The sequence below is a fragment of the Perna viridis genome, chromosome 8 (assembly GCF_037379345.1).
Source record: "Perna viridis isolate PV_CMFRI_1.1 ecotype Kerala chromosome 8, ASM3737934v1, whole genome shotgun sequence".
In the NCBI taxonomy this organism is placed as follows: domain Eukaryota; kingdom Metazoa; phylum Mollusca; class Bivalvia; order Mytilida; family Mytilidae; genus Perna; species Perna viridis.
The window spans coordinates 40,111,886-40,132,504 of record NC_142452.1 but is presented as its reverse complement, the minus strand read 5'-3'; the positions used below and the strand labels follow the sequence as shown (position 1 = coordinate 40,132,504).

At 32.3% G+C, this 20,619-nt stretch overlaps 1 protein-coding gene across 12 annotated transcripts in view; it reads right to left on the bottom strand.

The window, feature by feature from the left end:
- LOC148610479 (liprin-alpha-1-like) overlaps nucleotides 1-20,619 on the bottom strand; it is a 53,041-nt gene that overhangs the window by 20,583 nt on the left and 11,839 nt on the right. For 4 of the 12 annotated variants that reach the window (XM_088595507.1, XM_088595513.1, XM_088595511.1 and 1 more), the window contains exons 4-14: nucleotides 18,644-18,718; nucleotides 16,695-16,820; nucleotides 15,642-15,863; nucleotides 14,221-14,367; nucleotides 13,211-13,429; nucleotides 12,176-12,370; nucleotides 11,012-11,088; nucleotides 9,943-10,036; nucleotides 9,213-9,424; nucleotides 4,126-4,306; nucleotides 692-784 (exon numbers count right to left, since the gene is read on the bottom strand). In XM_088595507.1, coding sequence (XP_088451633.1) covers nucleotides 692-784; nucleotides 4,126-4,306; nucleotides 9,213-9,424; nucleotides 9,943-10,036; nucleotides 11,012-11,088; nucleotides 12,176-12,370; nucleotides 13,211-13,429; nucleotides 14,221-14,367; nucleotides 15,642-15,863; nucleotides 16,695-16,820; nucleotides 18,644-18,718 — 1,641 coding nt within the window. Of the gene's footprint in view, nucleotides 1-691; nucleotides 785-4,125; nucleotides 4,307-7,387; nucleotides 7,418-9,212; nucleotides 9,425-9,942; nucleotides 10,037-11,011; nucleotides 11,089-12,175; nucleotides 12,371-13,210; nucleotides 13,430-14,220; nucleotides 14,368-15,641; nucleotides 15,864-16,685; nucleotides 16,821-18,643; nucleotides 18,719-20,619 lie in introns of all 12 variants that reach the window. The other 8 variants (XM_088595509.1, XM_088595505.1, XM_088595508.1 and 5 more) reach the window with 8 other exon arrangements.

Sequence of the window (20,619 nt, the reverse complement as noted above, 5' to 3'; positions counted from 1 at the left end):
ACAAACATTCTGAGAGTATTGCATGGCAATACAAAGTCCCCCTACCAGAAGAACAAACATTCTGAGAATAGTGCATGGCAATACAATGTCCCCCTACCAGAAGAACAAGCATTCTGAGAATATTGCATGGCAATACAAAGTCCCGTTCCAACTAAAAAATCTGTCAAATAAAACCATATCCAAATTTCATGCATAATTGGTTTACAAAAAAAAGGGTGAAAAATTGAGTCAGCATTTAAATTTCAAAGACCAAGGACCATATCTCATCAAAAACTCAAAGGAACAGAACGAAATTCCAACTTTATCTGTATTTGTCATTTTAAAGCAATATACGAATTATATCAAATGTATAGCTGCATGCATGACCAAAGAAGTGAGGAAAACTAAGTCTTTGCATGAATTTTTAAAGTCAAAGGGTAATATCTCAGCAAAAAAAACAACAGACCAAAAAAAAACACTTGATCTGTAAATTGTCTTGGAAAGGTTATGTCCTAAACATCAAATATATATCAGCATGAATGACAAAAAAGGTGCAATAAACTGTGTTATTGCATGAATTTTCTATGTTCAAAGACCACAACTCAGCAGAAAAAAAAAACAACCGACTAGTACAAAATCTGAACTTGACCTGAATATCTGCATGCATGACGAGAAAAAGGTGAGGTGTAGGTATACCAACATATGTATTTACCTGGTTAATGGATTCTGCAGTTGTAGCAGTAGCTAGCTGTGGACTAGATGAGGAGTAAGTATATAGGTGTGAAGCTGACATTCCGGCAGGAGCCTGATGTTTGATAAAAGACAAGTTAGTAATATGAAAGTTAGCTGCTTAAAAAGATGGAAAGAATGATTGAGCAATACTATACATCAAACAAAATATTATTTGTTTTATAGAAAAGCAAGTTCTATCTATCTCTGTCTACTGTTAGAATATTAATTTTTATGATTTTAATTTTCACAGATTTCTCCATAAAAAAACTCAAGTGAGTAAAACAGTTCTGACTATTTGTTCAAAGTGATGTAGTGTATTTGTTACTAAGATGTTTCTTTAAGCAGGCATTTCCATCTTAATTAGCACTCCAGCTAAGAATCATGCAAAATGTGATTCATGGGTTAAAAGCCTACATATTTTTATTTTTGATATTTTATTTGAATTGCCATAGTAAACAGAAATAAACATTCAATTTTTCATATAACCTGTGTTCTTAGGAGATAAAAAGTATATAGAATGCATTGTAGATTTCAAAATTACCGGAGATAACTCTGTAAATGACACTGAAATACAATAGAATCTATTGGATTTTCAATGTTGATTATCTCCAAAGAGCAGGCAGATTTGAATGAATAATTTCATAGTATAGACCCATGAAACAACTTAATTACAAAAATACAAATATGTAGTCTTTTTTGGGGTGTACCACATTTTTCACATTTTGCATGATTCTTAAAAAGACTACTACTTAAGAACTCTTTCAAGATACAGATGTTTTTGATACTGAATGCAGATTTCAGGAAAATGTAACAAAAAAACTACAATGTAACTTTATATGACTTTGCAAATAACAGCTATTTAACATCAAGCATGATACAGAACAGCCAATTTTTGTTCAATTTTAAGGAAAGCTTGATCAATTCATTTACTTTTAATTTGCACTTTTAAATAGATGATTAATGAAATATGAAATAATTATTACAAGCAGGCAGTTCACAACATCAAGCTAAAATGAACAGCTGAAATTAAGCCCATGATAAGCCTTTTTTTAGAGTTAAAAAAAAACCATAATTCTGAAATGAGTATATTTCCCTGCTGACAAAAAATTGTACCAAAAAGTTGTTTAAATCTCTCTAATCTTTTTTGGACTAATGGTACATTGTGTGGGCAGAGAGACAAGGATATATCATTACACATCTACGGGTACTGACAGACATTGAAGTTTTTACATGAAGCTCTATGTGTTGTCAAGCAAGGAATACTCACTCATTCAGGAGGTTGTTATTGGAAAGCTACTAAAAGTCCCTATCCATACAAAGCAATGTACCAAATTTTAATTTACTCAAATCTATTTTGAGTCACATTTCGGACAGACAGCAAGAATGTGATGGATGGACAGACCGATACAACTGCCATTCGTTCAGTTGGGGTATGATAAAAGTATGGCCATCATGACCATAAATCTTGTCTATTACCAAATTCTGACAGTATGAGAACCTGCCCTTGAAACAGTTCCATAATATATATACACATGTAATTAAAGAATATTAGATGTAAGTTAAAAAAAAAAACACAAAAAAACTACCATACTTATCCTACCAAATGTTAAAGAAACCAACTGATTCATTAAAAGATTTTAAAATTGGTAGAGAATACTAAATTACTGATGTTATGCTGGGGTAAAAATACTAGTTTCTAGTTGTCTTGCAACAGATAGGTCACAGGTCATAGGTCATCTTGATGTTAGACAAGAATGGTGAATCAAATACTTGTTAGTTACACCTACACACCATGGATAAGACTTTTGGAATAAAAATCAGTCATTATCAGGTCATTAAGGAGGTATTTTAAGGTATCAAGCTTCTTGATTGTGCATCAGGGTTTTAACCTAAATTTTTGGCCTGGTAGCTCACAGCTTAAGTTTTGGTAGCCAATATATGCAGTTCTTTACAATTTAAGAAGCCCACACCAAATTTTATGGGCCATTGGCAAGAAGGCCCTGCTAACTGCAAACCCTGAATGTTAATCATATGAAATGGCATGCCAGAATGCAAAGCCTTATATACCAGTAATTATAGAAAAAAAGTCAATTATAATTACAGTGCAGATGATAATGATGTTCATGAGATAAAGGTTGTCTTCAATTGTTTTAACAGCAATCACCTGAGGAGATTCCTTAGGTTGTTGGCTGGGCAATTGAGAAGATTTCAACTTTCTATCAATATCTATTGAATTGCCTGATAGAAGTTAAAAACTCCTTGTTAGTTGTCCAATTCACTACCTAATGAAGCTCATCAGGTGATTGTCATGTCATCAACAGAAGACCAACTCTTTCCCTTGGACATCATCATTGTGTGTGCTATAAAACTTCATGTGGAATACATTTTTATCATGTAAATGGTTATTACATATTTTTTGGCTTAGCATGCTACTCAAGTCAGTTTTGGTATCACTATCTCTTTTAACTACATTTTATCTAATATACCTAACTAATCACTAAGAAATTCTACATTTTACTAATGCCAGCAGAAGGAGGGAAAGGGGGCATAACTCTATGACTTCGAAAAAAAAAAAATAAAAATGCCATGTAATAAAATTTGAAAGATAGCTTATGAATTTGAGTACATTGTGAAAAAATATACATAAAACAAATTACAAAATAAATGTTTGTATATAAATTACAGAGTTACAACATTCATGCTAACATGAATGAAAATATGCTCTATCATGCAGAAAATTTTACATTATTTAACTACACAGGCAAACTTCAACACAAAATTCTAATGACTATTACCTGAAACAAGCAAATAAATCTTTTGACAGAGTTCAGGTGAAATTCTTCTAAATTGGGCCAAAAATTGTGAATTTTTCACATGAAAATCAAACGAATTTGATTCATATAAACTCCATGTGATGCTGGAATCACATGAATTTCAGGTAAACAAAATATTTGCCCGAGTATTTTTTTATTGGCCTTGCTAATTTTTTAAAATACATAAACCTATTATTTTTACGTTGTTGAAAGGTGGAAACATTTAATTTCACTTGCTGTAAAAAAAAAAATGAAAATCTCATAAAGCAACTTTACATTGACCTTTGACCTTTAATTTTCTATCAATCTTAACAGTTACATAAAATTAAGTAATCACCAAGAAGTAAAAACTATTCAAGACAGAAAGCAGAAACAAAAATCATAAATCAACTTAAAAAACACAGATGTTTAAAAATAAATCAAGCAAAATAGAAAAAGATCAAAGCGTGAACAAACATAAAAAAAAATCAGTGCTAAGCTTGACAGCATTTGTGTAAAATTCTGAATGACAGAGCATGTTGTATCTATATATACCAAACCAATGGAGCCAGCTGTGGATAGAATACACCAAAGAGAAAAAAAGCTGACTCCATGGACTTACAGTATGGTATTTTTGTAGATAATCTCGGGACAATATCGTCCTGGGAGTAGGGGTAGAGCTTCCGCTCAGAGGCGGAGATGTGCGCCATCTGCTGGCAATAGCGTCTAAACTGCCGCTGCCTACCCTGCTTTCCAGCTCCTCAGCTCTTTGTTCTGTCGACTCTTTCTCCTCTTGAATTAACCTACAAAACAAACCAGAGTTTATATGGAAAATTTCAGATTTCGTGAATTCCCAATTAAACCTTGTGCTGACTCCCCCTAGCAATGGTGCCATTAAAAATCATACTCAGACATAAGACAGGAGAATCACAATGATAAATAATGATGTCTAAACTGAATGAAAACTAATTTGAACTTTCTACAGGACACATGCTACTTTTGAATTTACTGAAAATGAATCATGCACTAATAAATGAGATGAGGAAAAAAAAAAAAAAAACTCAAATGAAAATGAAAATGATAACTGAAAAACACAATACTTGTAACACTTATGAGTAGGTACAATTTGATGCAATTAAAATTAAAACGTTCACAATGCAAATCTAAAGGAACCAAAATGGGGTAAAATATACCAATATACAGATGTAACTGTTAATCACAAAAAAAAAAAAAAAAAACACATTCCCCAAACTCTCTCTCATCAACAGATCTTCAGTGAACGGGATGAGAGGGGGCCATATGCTTTTTATCAGATTCCTGCTGAAAATGTCCTATTAAAATCAGAAAATTTTACAAAGAATGTTTATGAATGACCCATTGAAATTCTGAAGATCATTAAAAACGGCCCATTCTCAAATTTTTAATCCCAATATTAGATCTTGAAATAAATTTCCTACCATTTATTAATGGTCACTTCAGATAATGTAACATATTTAATGATTTTTACATGTATATCTAGTTACTTGTAAATACTAATAAAAAAAAAAATGCTCCCCATTTTCCACCCAAAAAAAAAAAAATGCGTAAGAAGCAGGTCACAAATGAAATGTTTGGACAGGGAAAAGTAATTTGTAGTTTGCAAAGTTTAATTTCTGTCGTGCTCAATTCAATGTTTGTGTCAAACTTTCCAAGTAGGCACTTTCTAAAATTCTAGAGAAATGAAAATACAAATAAATGCATTCTCACCCCAATATTTAGTGTCTTATCAAGGTACTACATTTCCAAATACAGTAATAATGGCATTTCTAACAAAAAAATTATTCAGTTTTGATAAACTTATTATCTGTATTGAACTGGGTCAAGACAGAAATTAGCGGGTTGCTGTAAAGTACCGAATCCACACAAATTGCATCCCATGATTTAGAGCCCCATACTGAAGAAAGTTGTGTTTAAAATTTCTAGTGGCTGAGATTTTTAGTTGCTGAGAAAAATGTTTAGAAAAGTTTAACATTTGACAGGAAATATTGAAAAATACACTTATTCAGTAAACAGGAAGTAGAAGTTTAAGAGACCTAAAAAAGCATCTGACATTATATGGGACCTAATACTGAAGTTGCGTAACAAAAATCTAGTCTCTGTGATTCATAGTTGCTAAGAAAAGTATTGCAAAAACATTTTCCCCGCCTGCCCACCACACAGACATTCACCATTCTATAAGCACAAGTGTAATCCAGCCAAAAAGAGTAAGAAAAAGCCCAATGATACATAACCAACACATTTTTCAAACAAACCATATGATTACTAGCATTTAATAACATATAAGTTTAACTAATAATATAAATACACAGCAGCCATGTTAAAACCACTACACAGCACACACAAAGCGTATAATAAACGAGTAAGTGTATATATAGAGAGACGGGTATACATTATACAAATGAAGAAGTTTAGAAAACAGTCCTAATATATGTGTACATGTAATAAAGATCAATAAAAAAAACAAACAGAGTAACTTTAAAATAGAAACATGCCTATATTGAAACATGTTAAATTTATGCAAATGTTCATATTCAATATAGAAAGCATCAAAATATTATTCTAGCTGGCAATGCTAATCTTTGTCTTTAATTACAGATAGAAAATAGAAAAGGGCGTTCAATATTATAAAATCTTGACCATTTCTATGGAAAAGAAAAAATATTCATTTTTGCTAAAATTTAAACTTGGTGAAAACAAAAATACAATTGAAAAGTTGAAAAGTAAATGCAAAAATCTTTATTTAGTTTTCTTATACACAGTGAAACCTGTTTAAACAGAACCCTAAATGAGCTATATAAAACTGTCTAAACCAAACCCTAATTAAACTGAAAACCTGTCTAAACCAAACCCTAAATAAACTGAAAACCTGTCTAAACCACACCCTAAATAAACTAAAAAACCTGTCTAAACCAGACACTAAATAAAATGAAAACCTTAACCACACCCTAAATAAAATGAAAACCTGCCTATACCACACCCTAAATAAAATGAAAACCTGCCTAAACCAGTCCCTAAATAAACTGAAAACCTGTCTAAACCACACCCTAAATAAACTGACAACCTGTCTAAACCACACCCTAAATACACTGACAACCTGTCTACACCACATCCTAAATAAACTAAAAACCTGTCTACACCACACCCTAAATAAAATGAAAACCTGTCTACACCACACCCTAAATAAACTGAAAACCTGTCTACACCACACCCTCAATACACTGAAAACCTGTCCCTTCACATCATTTTTAAATATATTTTGAAACTGTGTGAACCAAACATCAGTCTAAAGTACCAATCCATATAAAATTCAGACACTGCCAATGGTAAACTGATTCATGGTGTAGAAAAACCCACGGATAAGACTATTTTTTTTGTCAACATATGCAATATTTTCATGTGACAATAGTCCTTTCTGTACTTAAATCTGTACTTTTGAGCAAATTCCACTTCCCACTAAAATCAACCAAAAAAAACAAAACAAAACAAATCAAGAATGATAACTCTTTGCAGAGTGCAAATTTCATGTACTGATTTTGGTGGGTCTTTGACATGCACGTATCACCTCCTGTCTGCTTTTTATAGACTCCTACTTAAATTCTTCAACCCAAAATGGGTTTTGTTAAACAGATGTCACTGTATATACATGTAGTTATTTAGTTTCTTTGAATTTAAAAATACTTTCTTTTCTAAAGGTGAAACTGTGTTTCTGTTCCAAACCCTCACATTTTACCTATAAGCATGGTACATAAGGTTATTAATTAGGACAAACAGAGGTTAATGCCCTTGTTAGTCCATTGGGACAAGACAAAGATTTAGAAGTTGATATACAATGAACTACAAATTACCCTCGTGGATTTGTTTTTTCATTTATTTCACTGAAAAAGATGATTGATCGATTGATTTATTTATTATGGTTTAAAGTCCTTTGGCATAAGTTTCATGCATTTCAGGACAAATATGATTTACCAATCAAACAGACCCTGCTTTGTACTAGTCTGACACGCTGAGCCAATCAAACAGATCCTGCTTTATACTAGTCTGACACGCTCAGCCAATCAAACAGACCCTGCTTTGTACTAGTCTGACATACTGAGCCAATCAAACAGACCCTGCTTTGTACTAGTCTGACACACTGAACTAGATTTTTATTGTGCTAGCTCAGAGAAGCAAGTCTGCAGATAAAAGAAAAAAAAACTTTCTTTTCAAAATACAACTGTAAATCTTTCGTAAGAAAGTTTTCTTTCTAAAAAATATGCTACAGATCAAAGATTAAGATTTATAATTTGTAGGAAAATTTAACTTCAAAATTAATACCCAATGTTTATATGCCTTATTTATTTATTATGCTTTACTATTTAACCAGAATTTGTCAAAATCAATCCCCACAGAACAAAAACGATTTGCAATTGTTCCCCCCCCCCCCAATAAACAAAGAATTAATATATAAAGTACAATTTATATTGGATATCACACACTATCAATGGGAAATACCATGTTTATTGGTAAATAAATAATATAAAGAAAACAACACAAAGCATAGCAATAACATTAATGAAAGGGATACATCAGAAAACTCCTATTTACACATAGGACTATTCCATTACATATGGGGGTAGGAAGGTAGTTGACACACAATATTTTCCCCTAACATTAAATGCCTGGACTTGAAGTAGATCATACTTATCATTTTTAATACATAGATTTTCATCATTTTTCTCAAAGATGACCTTGCACAAAATTACAGCTAAATAAAAAAAACATAAGTCAATAAACTTAATTTTGAGATAATTGAGCCAAAATACTGGTCATTTTTAAAAACATTTTGGATATTTTCACTATTTTGCAACTCATAAACACTAGTATAAAATTTCTTTAAAATTTGTACACAGAACAATTATCTGGCATTCTTTCATATTTCACTGGACTTTTTTTCTTGATATGTTAAAAAAAAAAAAAAAATTTCCATTACATTCCTATAGAATTTTTTCCCACCAACTATCTCCCTCTTAAGGAGGTAGGCAGAGGGTAAGGGACATAACTCATGAAATCAGTGATATGTTTGTATCATATTCAATTTCACCAAAACCTTTCAAGCTTTTCTCAGAAACAGAATGAAATCAGTCCAAGTCACTTTGATGCTTACATGAGATTGATGTAAAATAATGAATACAAACGTTCCAAAGATTTCTAGGAGTTGTGTCCCCTACCCTAGGTCTACCTCCGTAAAGGAGGCTGATTCTTTATATCAAATTTGTGTTAAATCACTTAAAGACAATATTTTATAATTATTTTAAAATCTGTTTCTTATTAAAAATTCATAATTCTGCATGATTTTGCAAGATAACAGAAAAGAATGCTTTGTGTAATATGTATGATCAACTTTAAGAACATTAGCCCAACAATAAAAAAGTATGTGAAATAAAATATAATGCCTTCCCTGTCCACCCCAGACCTTTTCTTCTTAGTTCTTCAGTGTCTTTGAATTTCAGCACTAGACATTTGTTACTATTTCCAATGTTTAAACATTCTGTTTTACATCTTCTTAAATCAAAAATGGCTCCCAATTTTTCCCCTATCCAACAAAGAATCCTCTTTTAAAAAGCTAATCCAAGCACAACATGTTTTAACATATAGGACAAGCTTTTGAAACATTCCCATTGCCTTTCATACCTAATTTCATTATTAATAGCATCGAGCTGTTCTTGAAGCATGCAAGCCAGTGTCTGTGCATCTGTGTGTCCACTGGGTGAAAGCATATCAAATGTGCCAAGAACTGATTCACTGTCCTCCTCTGTGTCACTGACATCAAATGCTTGCTGGACGTTTGCCAGAACATGTTGCTGCTGCAGTTTCTCCCATTCCTGTTCATTTAAGGTGTTTACCTGTGAAAATGTTGGTAGATTCTTCTTAATAAGTAACAACACTTTAATTATAAATCATTCTAAACCACACTTCCTTTCTTAAAATAGCTGAATCAAAGTTTGGACTAAAACCTAAAGTACCTCCCTCTTGTAAGACATGAAAAGTTCAAAAGAGATTAAGAAATGTTGCTTAGTCTTAACAGAAGGAAAATACTGTAAAAGTACTTTTATTCGTGAGTACCAAATTTCATGGTTTAGTCAAATAATATCAGTTCATAGATTCTTGAATTTGTGGATTTCAAAACGCTATCATACATACATATTGGGAATTTCCAACTTTCAATGGACATCAATGTTCATGATAGTTTAGAAATTTCTTAGTTGAAAAAAAAAAATTTCTCACACAAACCAATACCTTTTACTTTTTTTTTCAATTTACAGCTACACTCACTAATAACCGACAAAGTTAAGACTATCCAACCTTAAACCATTCATTTTTTTCGCAATATTTTTTCCATACTCCACCACAATTCAACTACCTTGGTAGGATCTTCACCAAGAGCTTGTTCCCTTCCTCTCTTGTCCCTCCTAGATATATCACTAGGGCTTTGTAACAGGTAACCAGATCCTGGCCTAAAATGGACAACAAGATATAAACTCTTCTAGTTACAACTAAAACTTTGATATTTCCTGCTTGCAATGTGTTAGCTAAAACCTTGTTTCATGCATTACAGCATAACTACACAAGATCAAAATCTTTCGTACAAAGTTTCATCAACATCCATTAAACAGATTAGAGGAAATTTAGCTAACAAGCTTTTACAATGCTTGAAACACCATTGTAAGTCGTGATGTTGGATTATCTCCCCTTGCATTCATCACACAAAAAACACACCTTTACATTCATCCTTCATATAAAGTTAATGAAAATTCACTTTTTCATACATTTAATTTTTTTTTTATACATGTTCTCTCATGTACATTTCTTAAATAATTCCTTTATTTTCTTTTTCAAAATTGGAAAGAGAAAAAAATTTGAATACCGACTAGTGATATGCATGATTTATTTAAAAAAAATTACACAAAATATGTAAAGTAAATAAACAAGGTCATTACTACCACCTGATGACTGAAGGAATGACAGACGGTATAATCAAATACAATATCACTTCACCACTTACGGAGTCCAGACATCTTGACATACAGAAATCTCTGATAGCAACCACTCAGCCCGTAATGAGAATTATCAAATTGATACAATTTTTAAGAATATTGTTTAAAAATCGGTGTCATTAGAGCATATTTGTGAAATTCTGTATTGAGGTTGCATTTTAATCCATCATGCATCCATGGCATTGGCTGGTTCAAATTTAACAGTGACCATCTGTGACTTCCTATGATTCCCATTTCATCACTAAAATTATTGGCAGTTATTTAAGAAAATGTTTTCAGATACTATTCAAACAATAAATTCACCAATTATTGAAATAAAACAAGTTCAAGAAAATTTTTTCACAGGCCAAGTACTGTGGTGGCCAACTGGTCACAATTTGAGATGTCTGCGGGCCAGGAGGTCCATTATTTATAACAAATATAGTAAGAACAAACCTTGCTAGATGCTCAAGTTGCTGCCTTAGTGTATCTATTTCTTTCTTTTGTCGGAGTAAATCATCATTTAATCTTTCCTGAAAGTAAAAAGTTGGGAGTAAGTACAATTCCTCTTTCATCTTCACTGCCTTTTTAAGGAGGTAGACCTATGGTAAGAGTCATAACTCTTGAAATCTGTGATATTTTTGTAACATATTCAATTTCACCAAAGCCTAACAAGCTTTTATTTGAAACCGAATGAAATCAGTCCAAGTTACTTTGATGCTTACATGACATTGATGTAAAATGCTGAATACAAACGTTCCAATGATTTATAAGAGTTGTGTCCCTTACCCTAGGTCTACCTCCTTAATTGTATGAGCATGACAGGAATGAGAAATTCCTTATTAATCCTAGAAACAGCAATAAAAATATACTCAGACTGATTGTATTCACCAAAAAAAAAAGATCCAAAATTCTTACAACAAGTGAAGTTATCTCCCCTGGCCAGCCTGTAAAATTGTCATCTTTGTTATTGTTTCAGTGAAATCAAGATGGTATAAGATGATTTCTATTTCATATCCTTCCATTCTTACAATCTCATCTACCATGGTATTATATTTCATGGTAAGATCATTGTATTTACATTTGCACTAAAATAATGGACTTGATACATGTTTAAATACAATGATAATTTTCTTTGTTTCAATTTTCCCAAACTTAAGGATTTTTCTTCGATCCTCTACGCTTCAAAACAAATTTTCAGTCATGAGACAAGACTTTAAGGCCCCGGCGCCACAAAGATTTAAAAATACTTGAATCTGAGAAAATTCTGAACTTCCTTGGTAACTCCAATCAAATTTTTTTGAGCATGCTTACCATACCGGTGCACCTGGTCCATGCTCCCAGTTTTCAGTGGAGTCTGAGTTGCTCATTTGCTTTTGTTGCTTAGTATGAATTGCTTTGGTTGCTTTATATTCTTTGTTGTGTACTTCTGTTTTCCATGTCTGGTCTTTGTCCCTGGATTGCATTCTTTTGATTTCCGCTAGAATCTTGGTTCCCTTGATTACTCTTTGAAATCGATGACCTCATAAACAGTTAAAAATTTTCTCTGACATAAGTAATATTTCAATTTTGTGCCACTGGGGCCAGGTCTTAATGTTAACATTGCAAACTGGTACTAACCTTTTCATTCTGGATTTCTTCTAATGCTTTATTAACATTCTCTAATTCCTGTGTTAATTGATTTTTTTCCTCTAAAGCCTGCATCCTTTCCTTCAAATGTAACTGTAATCTTTCATTTGATTCTGATAATAATTTATCTACAGTTTGTGATAGCCTAGCATTGTGTTCTTCATTCAGTTTCTCTCTCTGTCTCGCCTAAAAATAGAATTGAATATGGACATCATCTACTTCAGAACATAACCATTTTTCACATATATCTTAAGGCAATAACAAAGTAAATCCTATCATAGGATCCACCTATTTTAAATATAAGATCAAGGACGATGGATTTTTTTTCTATTTTTCAATTTTGCATCAGGGAACTTTTTCCTGACTTTATCATAAAAATCTATTCCGGAGTGAGCAAGGAACAAATACATATAAATGATCTAATGCTTTTCAATATAGGATTTACTGAACACTAATTTACTGATGTAGAGTTAACCAATTAATTTTTGAGTTGCAGGATATCAATCATTCCATTCGGCTACTACATATTCTTGTGAATATCACTCTCTTAAACTTGTATTCCATAATGAAATAATTTAATATGATATGTAACAAGCTTTCAGGTTAGTTGGTTCTCTTAGAACAATCTAGGTTATTTTGTATAACTTGGCTTGGTACTATGACATCATAAACATCAAATGGTCTGCACCCCACGATTCAAAATATCTCTAATAATTAAAATATCATATTTAAATCTGAATTGGACTATTATTCACTGGAAATTAATTTATAAGAAATAATTCTTATTTTTGACCAAATTATGCAAAATAATTGGGTTTGCAGCAATTTACACTTAAAAACTGTATTGTGGTTTATAAGAAGGGTAAACTGGCCCAAACCAGGTTATTGAGTAAAAATAGCTCTTTAAAGGACTTCAAAAATAAATCCCTCATGAAAATAAGTTGTAAACAGCATTTTGAAAACAAAGGTTCGTAAAAAATAATTACCACCCGTTTTATGCAGCCTTTCCATTAAATATATACAAACCCTCTGTAATTCTTGTTCTTTCTCATTGAGCTTTGACTCGGTGAGTTGTATCCTTTCCTCAGCTGACCCATGCCTCTCCTCTGCCTGAGTTAATGCCTCCAGCCTCTGAGCCAACTCTGCCTCTACTGTAGGTAGGGCCTCTGCTTTCTTCAGAGACTGTTGAAGTTTTTGTTCGGCAAGTTCCAGCTTTTCTTGGGTTGCTCTAACTTTTTCTTCGGTCTGCAATGATCACAAGTATTTTGAAATTTTAATTTACTCTATTTAGATGACCTTACTTATGAAAATTTTCAATGGTAACTTCATGGTAATTAAAAGTGTAATTTCGAATTTAGTTTTAACTTTTAAACAGTAACATAACTATAGTTCATTTAGGTTAAGTGTAACATATATATAAAGCAATGTTTCATTCCAATCAGCCTGCTCTCAGGAGATAATCCACATTGAAAATCCAACAGTTTATATTGTATTTTAGTGTCATTTCCCTTGATGTTGAAATCTACAGTACATTCTTTATAATTTGTATCCCCTAAGAACAAGGATTATATGAAAAACCACATGTTAATTTCTGTTTACTATATCATTTTAAACAAAATATCAAAAATAAAAATATGTAGGCTTTCCAACCATGAATCATATTTTGCATGACTCTTATCTGGAGTAATACATAAATATGTGGATAGGCAAATGGAAAGTCTTGTTTCTTGCTACTAGGCAGAAAAAATAGGGTATGTATGTACAGGAAGCATTTTTCAAAACATTAAGTTAATGATGGAATCAGACTTTTAATGGTATGATGCTCGGGACAAAATGGCCATAAAATGTTTTTGCTAGGTACAAAGAATATAGTTAGGGTAGTGTGAAATTGACATAATAGTTGGCCTAAGTAAGTTATATACAGAAGATGGCTTGTGAAAATTTAACAAGGGAGATATGTGCACTTTGTAAAATATATATATACCGTTAAATCTTTCATTAAACAACCCTATTATTGATATCTAAACACATCTTACACTCTTTAATTGACTCTCTTTTGTGGCTAACTCCGATTCCAGTTTATCATTGAGATCATGAAGTGATGTGGATTCCCTCTGGGCATTCAAATATCGTTTTTCTAACGTGGCAATTCTCTCCTCCTGATCTTCTCTCTGGGCTAGAGACTGCAGGGGAAAAAAACAATCAATAATAAATAATTACTTCATTGATAAAGATAATAGCATTATTGGATAATAGAAAATGAATAATCCAATATATGTTTTCTGTGGATGTTGACGAATGATGTATTATATAATTTCAATTCATGTATTTGTTTAGTTTGCTGAAGAGCAATCTCCCTTCTTTGACCTCATGTTTGACCTTACCTGAACAACATACATCAACATCATTGGAGTCACTGTTTCATAAGTCTTTATGATGATACAATGAAACCAGTGTAAGCCAAAACCCTTTTTATTTCAGTTTAGTTCAGACAATTGTTTGCTTGACCAAGGTTCAAAATGCATTTTAACTGATTTTAAGGGATTTTAAAAAGTGTCTGGTTTAGACAGGTTTTCATAATTTTTTTCAGAGTTCATTTAAAACAGGTTACACTGTATCATTATGAATGTGTATTAAGTTTAAGTATTTGTAAAAATCAGTAACATGCATGTCAGGACTCCACCGATCTGACAATGTAATGTCACTCAAGAAGACTTTCTCTATTTGAAAAGACTATTATTTGATCTCTGCATCACTGTCTTTGCTCAGAAATTTTTCAAAAGAATATTAGAAATAAATAGGTTTTTGACAAAGTTATCATTTTCAATGCATTTCAATGAAATTGTAACTCAATTGTCCAGAATGATATGGAAAATCTTTTCTGTAATCCTTGATTCTGATGGTCAAATTATACAATCAAACTGATGGTTTTTTTTTCATACCATTTTTCATCCACTGCCTAATTCTTAAAAGACTGACAGTTAAAGACTTGTATAATGTATGTAGGTGACTGGATATTTTAGTAAACTGGTCGTACCTACCAAATATTGGGTTGACTTACAGCTTGTTTTATTATTATTTTAATACAACCTTATTACCTCCCTGAACTTGTATTTAACAAATTATTTAGAGTTACCAGATATTTTTCTTCGGCAGTTCAATTTAATTTAGAGTTCAATACCTTTGATTTTATTGGCAAAATCTTTTTTCTTGGGTAAATATTTAATGTAATCACGGACTCAGAACGAACCAAGATGTATATTTTACCAGTAAATCTAAAAACTTTTCTTTGTAGAGTAATCTAACTTGGAATTCTGACAACCTGCTCCTGAGATGTCTTGCAATCCCCTCATACATTTATTAGCACCTACCTCTAGCAAAAATCTTGGGTTACTTTTTCTGAAATTTTTGCAAGCTCTGCAGAGATATTTCACTTAAAACCTATATCACCACCTACCTCTCTCAAATCTCTTTGTAATTTGACAACTTGTTCCTGGGATTTAATGAGATCCTTTGAAGTAGTAGTTAACGATTCCTCAAGTTCCGTACACTTATTTGTCAATTCTAACAACTTAGTCCGTGTAGAGGTTAATTCACTATTTTGTTTCTCTACTGTGTCTTGTAATTCTATTATTCTATTCACTTCAGAATCTGGATCTATAGATCCATTGGATAATCGCTGTGGAAATAAAAGTTAGTTTTTTTTTACTCAGAAACATCCTTGGATTTCCTAGTGAAACTGTGTTCAATTTCCCAACAGTGTGAAAGTGTAAAAATAGTTTTTCATCATTATTTTGTAATAGAAATTGGCACAGTGATGTTGTGACTCACAATCAATTTTACATTTTTGACTGTTTATATGTGAAATTGACCACTCGTGGATCATGAATCACCAAATCACGAAAGAAACCTTTTAAATTCACATACATGTAAATATAAACTAGAAATACTGTGAGCAAGATCACAAAAAGAATATCCCCTGCTTCAAATGAAATTAAATATATAACCCATAAGTTCAACTTTCTTCCTTTAAAGTCCTCTGACTTTCTTCATGCATATCAACATATGATGCCCAACCTTCCTATAAAGTTTCATCAAAATCCCTTAAGCAGTTTAGGAGGAGTTGCACTTACAAGAAATGCGAACAGACAGACAAACAGATGGGGTGATTCCTATATATCCAACCCCAAACTTTGTTTGTGGGAGGATAATAAATTTAAATTCATTCATAATGTGTCTTGCACCTCCAGGCACTGTACTGATATGTAACCATACGGTCAAAATATAAACGTAGTCATGAATTTGAGGCCACTTCAGTATAAAATCAGATCCCACGATGCGGCAACTCCATAAAACCTTCGGTCAAAATATCAAGTGGTTTTGGTAAGTAGTTACAGAAAAAACTATAACGAAAAAGATGCAAACAGACAACTGGACAAATATCAAGATCCAAGCGGGGATATAAAAAAAAAAGAAAACAAATAATAAAACTCATCCACACCATTCTGACCTTGGGAAGAGGTTCTGGTTTACTGATTTCTTCCTTCTGTTCATTTTTATTCAATAACTTCATGGTTTCCTCTGTACTGCCGCTGGAGTGCCTGGATTTACTCTGCTGCTCACGTAACGTAAATAGCTAAAATATACATGGAAGTAATCAAGAAAGCACAGTATTGGACAGCACTGAAGGTACCAACATTCTTCACGGTTAAGAAGTTGTGCGAGGCCCAAGGCTCGTCAAAACAGAGGTGGTCCTGTAAAATTAACTACTACAGACCAACAATCACTATATAAAAGTTTCTAAAAAATGTATTTCGGGCCTGTGAACTTGAAAGTTAGTTGTGAAGACTGGGTTCATGTGTATGAGATTATCAAAGACATTAAAATTTAGCCTAGAGGACAATAATCTAGAGGCCCAATTTTCTGGTACACAAATACATGTGCATATACATTTTAAGATTAAGGGGATCAAAAGACAAGACAACAATACTTTTTGGCCCAGAAACATGTTTAACTCAGTAATTTAAATGCTAACTTCTTTGTTCTAAGGCCACAAAAACAAATGAGGGAGGGAGGGAAATATTTTTAATATTATTTTTTTTATTAGTCCTATTGACATGGGCAAGTGTGGGGTGCTTTCTTATTTTCATTTAAATGATATGAAATTAAAATAGATAATGAGAGGGCAGAGAACCAAGTAATTGACTTTGTGTGGCCTTAGCCCAAGAGTGAGCCTGCGAGCCAAGTAATTTACTTTGGGTGGCCTAAGTCCCATTTTTTTTTATTTCATGCCTGGTATTGTCAAAAAGATTGAGCTTTCCATAAACTTTGAAATGACTCATCCTTGCAGTGAAATTTAAATTAGTACTTAATTCAAGAAGTTTTATGAGCACATCATCCACACCAACCCAAATCCCCAATATATACAGTACTAAATGGGATGAGCAGTTATATGATAGTTAATCACACAGTGTATCATAGAACAGATATTTCTCTTAATTAGTATGTCTTCCATTATCATTCAATTTTCTGTTTGCAGATAAATTCTCCATATACCACTGAAGTGTTAGTCTATGTAAGAATCAGGCAGTGGGTGAAACATGGCATGACAAAAAAAAAAACCACAATTTTGACACCTTGCATCATCAGCATCAAGAAAGAAACACCTTACTTTCCACATTTTTTTGGTAAATCGTTATAATTACTTGAAATGAACTGTAAATGAACTTTATAAGGGCAGGTAACTCTGTCAAAATCTTCATTTTTTTTTATTGAAAAATGTCTGTATAAAAGTAGTGATGCAGATCAAATAACGGTAACTTTAAAAAGCGAAATCATTCCCTGAGTGAAATGATATTGTCAGACTGCTGGGTTTCTGACAAGCATGTTTCTGATTCTACTCATTTTGCCAGATTCTTACAGAGACTTACTTAATACACAACTTAGATAATTAGTAGGAACACAACTTAATTAACCACTTGTTAAAGATCAGGAAATGGCAAAGTCGTAGTAAAATCTTCACATAAAGAAAATTTCCACTTATTCTATTTTTTTCTGTAATTAAATTCTCATTTTTCTGACATTCTCAATAATAATTTGCCAAATGTTAACAAAACAAACAGATGTGCACATTAACCTTAAATTTGGAAAATACCAAAGCCAAAGAATATAAACTGATTGATGTAACATACATCTTAAAAGTAAAATTACAAAAAAAGTACAGGAACATGAAATTTCCCTAGGTATAGTCAGTGACCTGAAGCTGCTACCACAAATCATCACAATGCTAGTTAAGACAGGGCAGTTATCTCACTGCTGAGGTTATAAAGGTGTTGACCCATCAGATATAAGGTAATATTCTATCAACTAAATTACAATGTTTCCACTGCCCCATATAGTTTTATAAGCTGGACAAGAATCACATAATAAATTTGGTGTGTCCTAAGTTTAAATAAGTACCTCCTGGTTGGCATTTTGAAGTTCCTCTTCTAATGCTGCAACTTTCTCTAATGCAACTCGTAGTCTTTCTCGAACCTATAGAAAAGAAAACAATGCCATACGAGTTAATACATATGTAAATCATCAGAATATTTTTTATTTTGGCTAAAAACTTAAAACATGTGATAGAGATATTAACATACAGCATGTAAGGCAAAAACTAAAAATAGTCGTTTCCTGCTACCAGCAAGAAAAAATAGGGTAGGTAGGTAGGGAAGTTATTATATATATATATTTTTTTTAAATATTTAACATAGAGTTAATGGTGATGCAATCATCCGAAATGATTTTACAAGGTCTACAAACAAAGCAGAAATGCAAAATCTGAAGTAAATATACAGTAAAAAAGAATTGTAACGGTAAAATTCGGATTTGTAATAGCAGAATTCCACTAAAAAGCAGAAAATTATCCCTGAATCAACTCTTTAACCATGCCTGAGCCAAAATGGCCATAAGCAGAAAAAATAAAGTAGGTAGGGTAGCAGGAAACATACATTTTATTTTTTTGGCCTAAAGAGTTACTGTAAGTATACCAATACAGAGAAACCTATCGAAACTGAAATTTTTTTGGACAGTAGAGTATGTTTGGCGTAGACAGGAGTTTGGTTCAAAATTAATTTAACTGATACATGTATGAAGGGAAATTTAAAATTATTTAGTTTAGACATGTTTCCAGTTTATTCAGAGTTCAGTCTTGACAGATATCACAGTTGAAATGTATCATACATGTAATTGGGGTACACATATACATTAAATGGGTTTTTAATAGTGTTACCAAAAAATTTTATTCCTTTGACTCAAGAGCACCAATCAGATTATATTTCCCAGTGGGATGATTTCCAACTTCACTTGGTTTCTCAAGAAATATTTGTCAAGACAAACATAACAAAGCGGTCACAGAAAGAAAACCAGTTGATTTGAAACTTGAACTTCATCTGAGAAAGCCTCAAGACTAACAGAAACAGATTCAAACACAAAGCCTTCCAAACATTTTCAGGCCAACACAGATGTGCTCAATTGGGCAGCTTCCAACTTTGCCAATAATTCAAATCATCAAATTTTATGCAAAAATCCATTCTGGAGAGCTATCTGGTCAAAAACTTCCCTAAAATATAAAGTCTCTCATTTCTAAGGTTAAGTGCTTGTGCAGCCTGAACACTTTTAACTTGTGAAATTCAAGTGTAATTTTTCTGCATTTATAAGACTTCATGACTTTAATATAACATGTTTTGGCAAGATGTATATTTGTAGAGTAATTTCACTTAAAAATGAAATTACAATGACAAATTTGTTGTTTTAAACAGGAAAATAACTCAGGTAGAGTTCAAACAGCTGAAAAAGAAAAAAAAACATTGCAACACTAATGAAGTCGAAGCATAATTCACTGCATATTATAAATCAAAATTATGTATAATCCGATACTGGGAGCAGCCTCATTTTTAATATTAAGATAAATTCCCCCTACACCATTTTATACACAACTTATAAAACTAGCAGGAACACAACTTAAATAGGATGCCCTAATAACCATATGCATTCCTAACATGTAAACGATAAGTTGAATTATCTCCCCTTTTCTTCATGTACAACTACATGTATGACACCAATCTTTTGTAATTTCCAACAGAATTTACTGAATGGTTATCACAGAAGTTGCTTCTCCAAGGTACAAAGTACTAAAGAGAAAGTTGGACTAACTTTGTGGTATCTACATGTATACACATGTATAAATTGTACCGGTATATGCCCCAAAGACATTGCCTGCAGTAGGTATACATGTATTAATGAATCAATGTTCAAGTACAGCATCCAAGCCACTCTATGTACCAGTACAAAAATGGATGAGCATTGCAACTCCTTATAAATGTTGAAAAAAATATCATATTTGTGTGGTTCATACAAGTTTCTACAAGTACATTGTACATGTGAATGTTAAT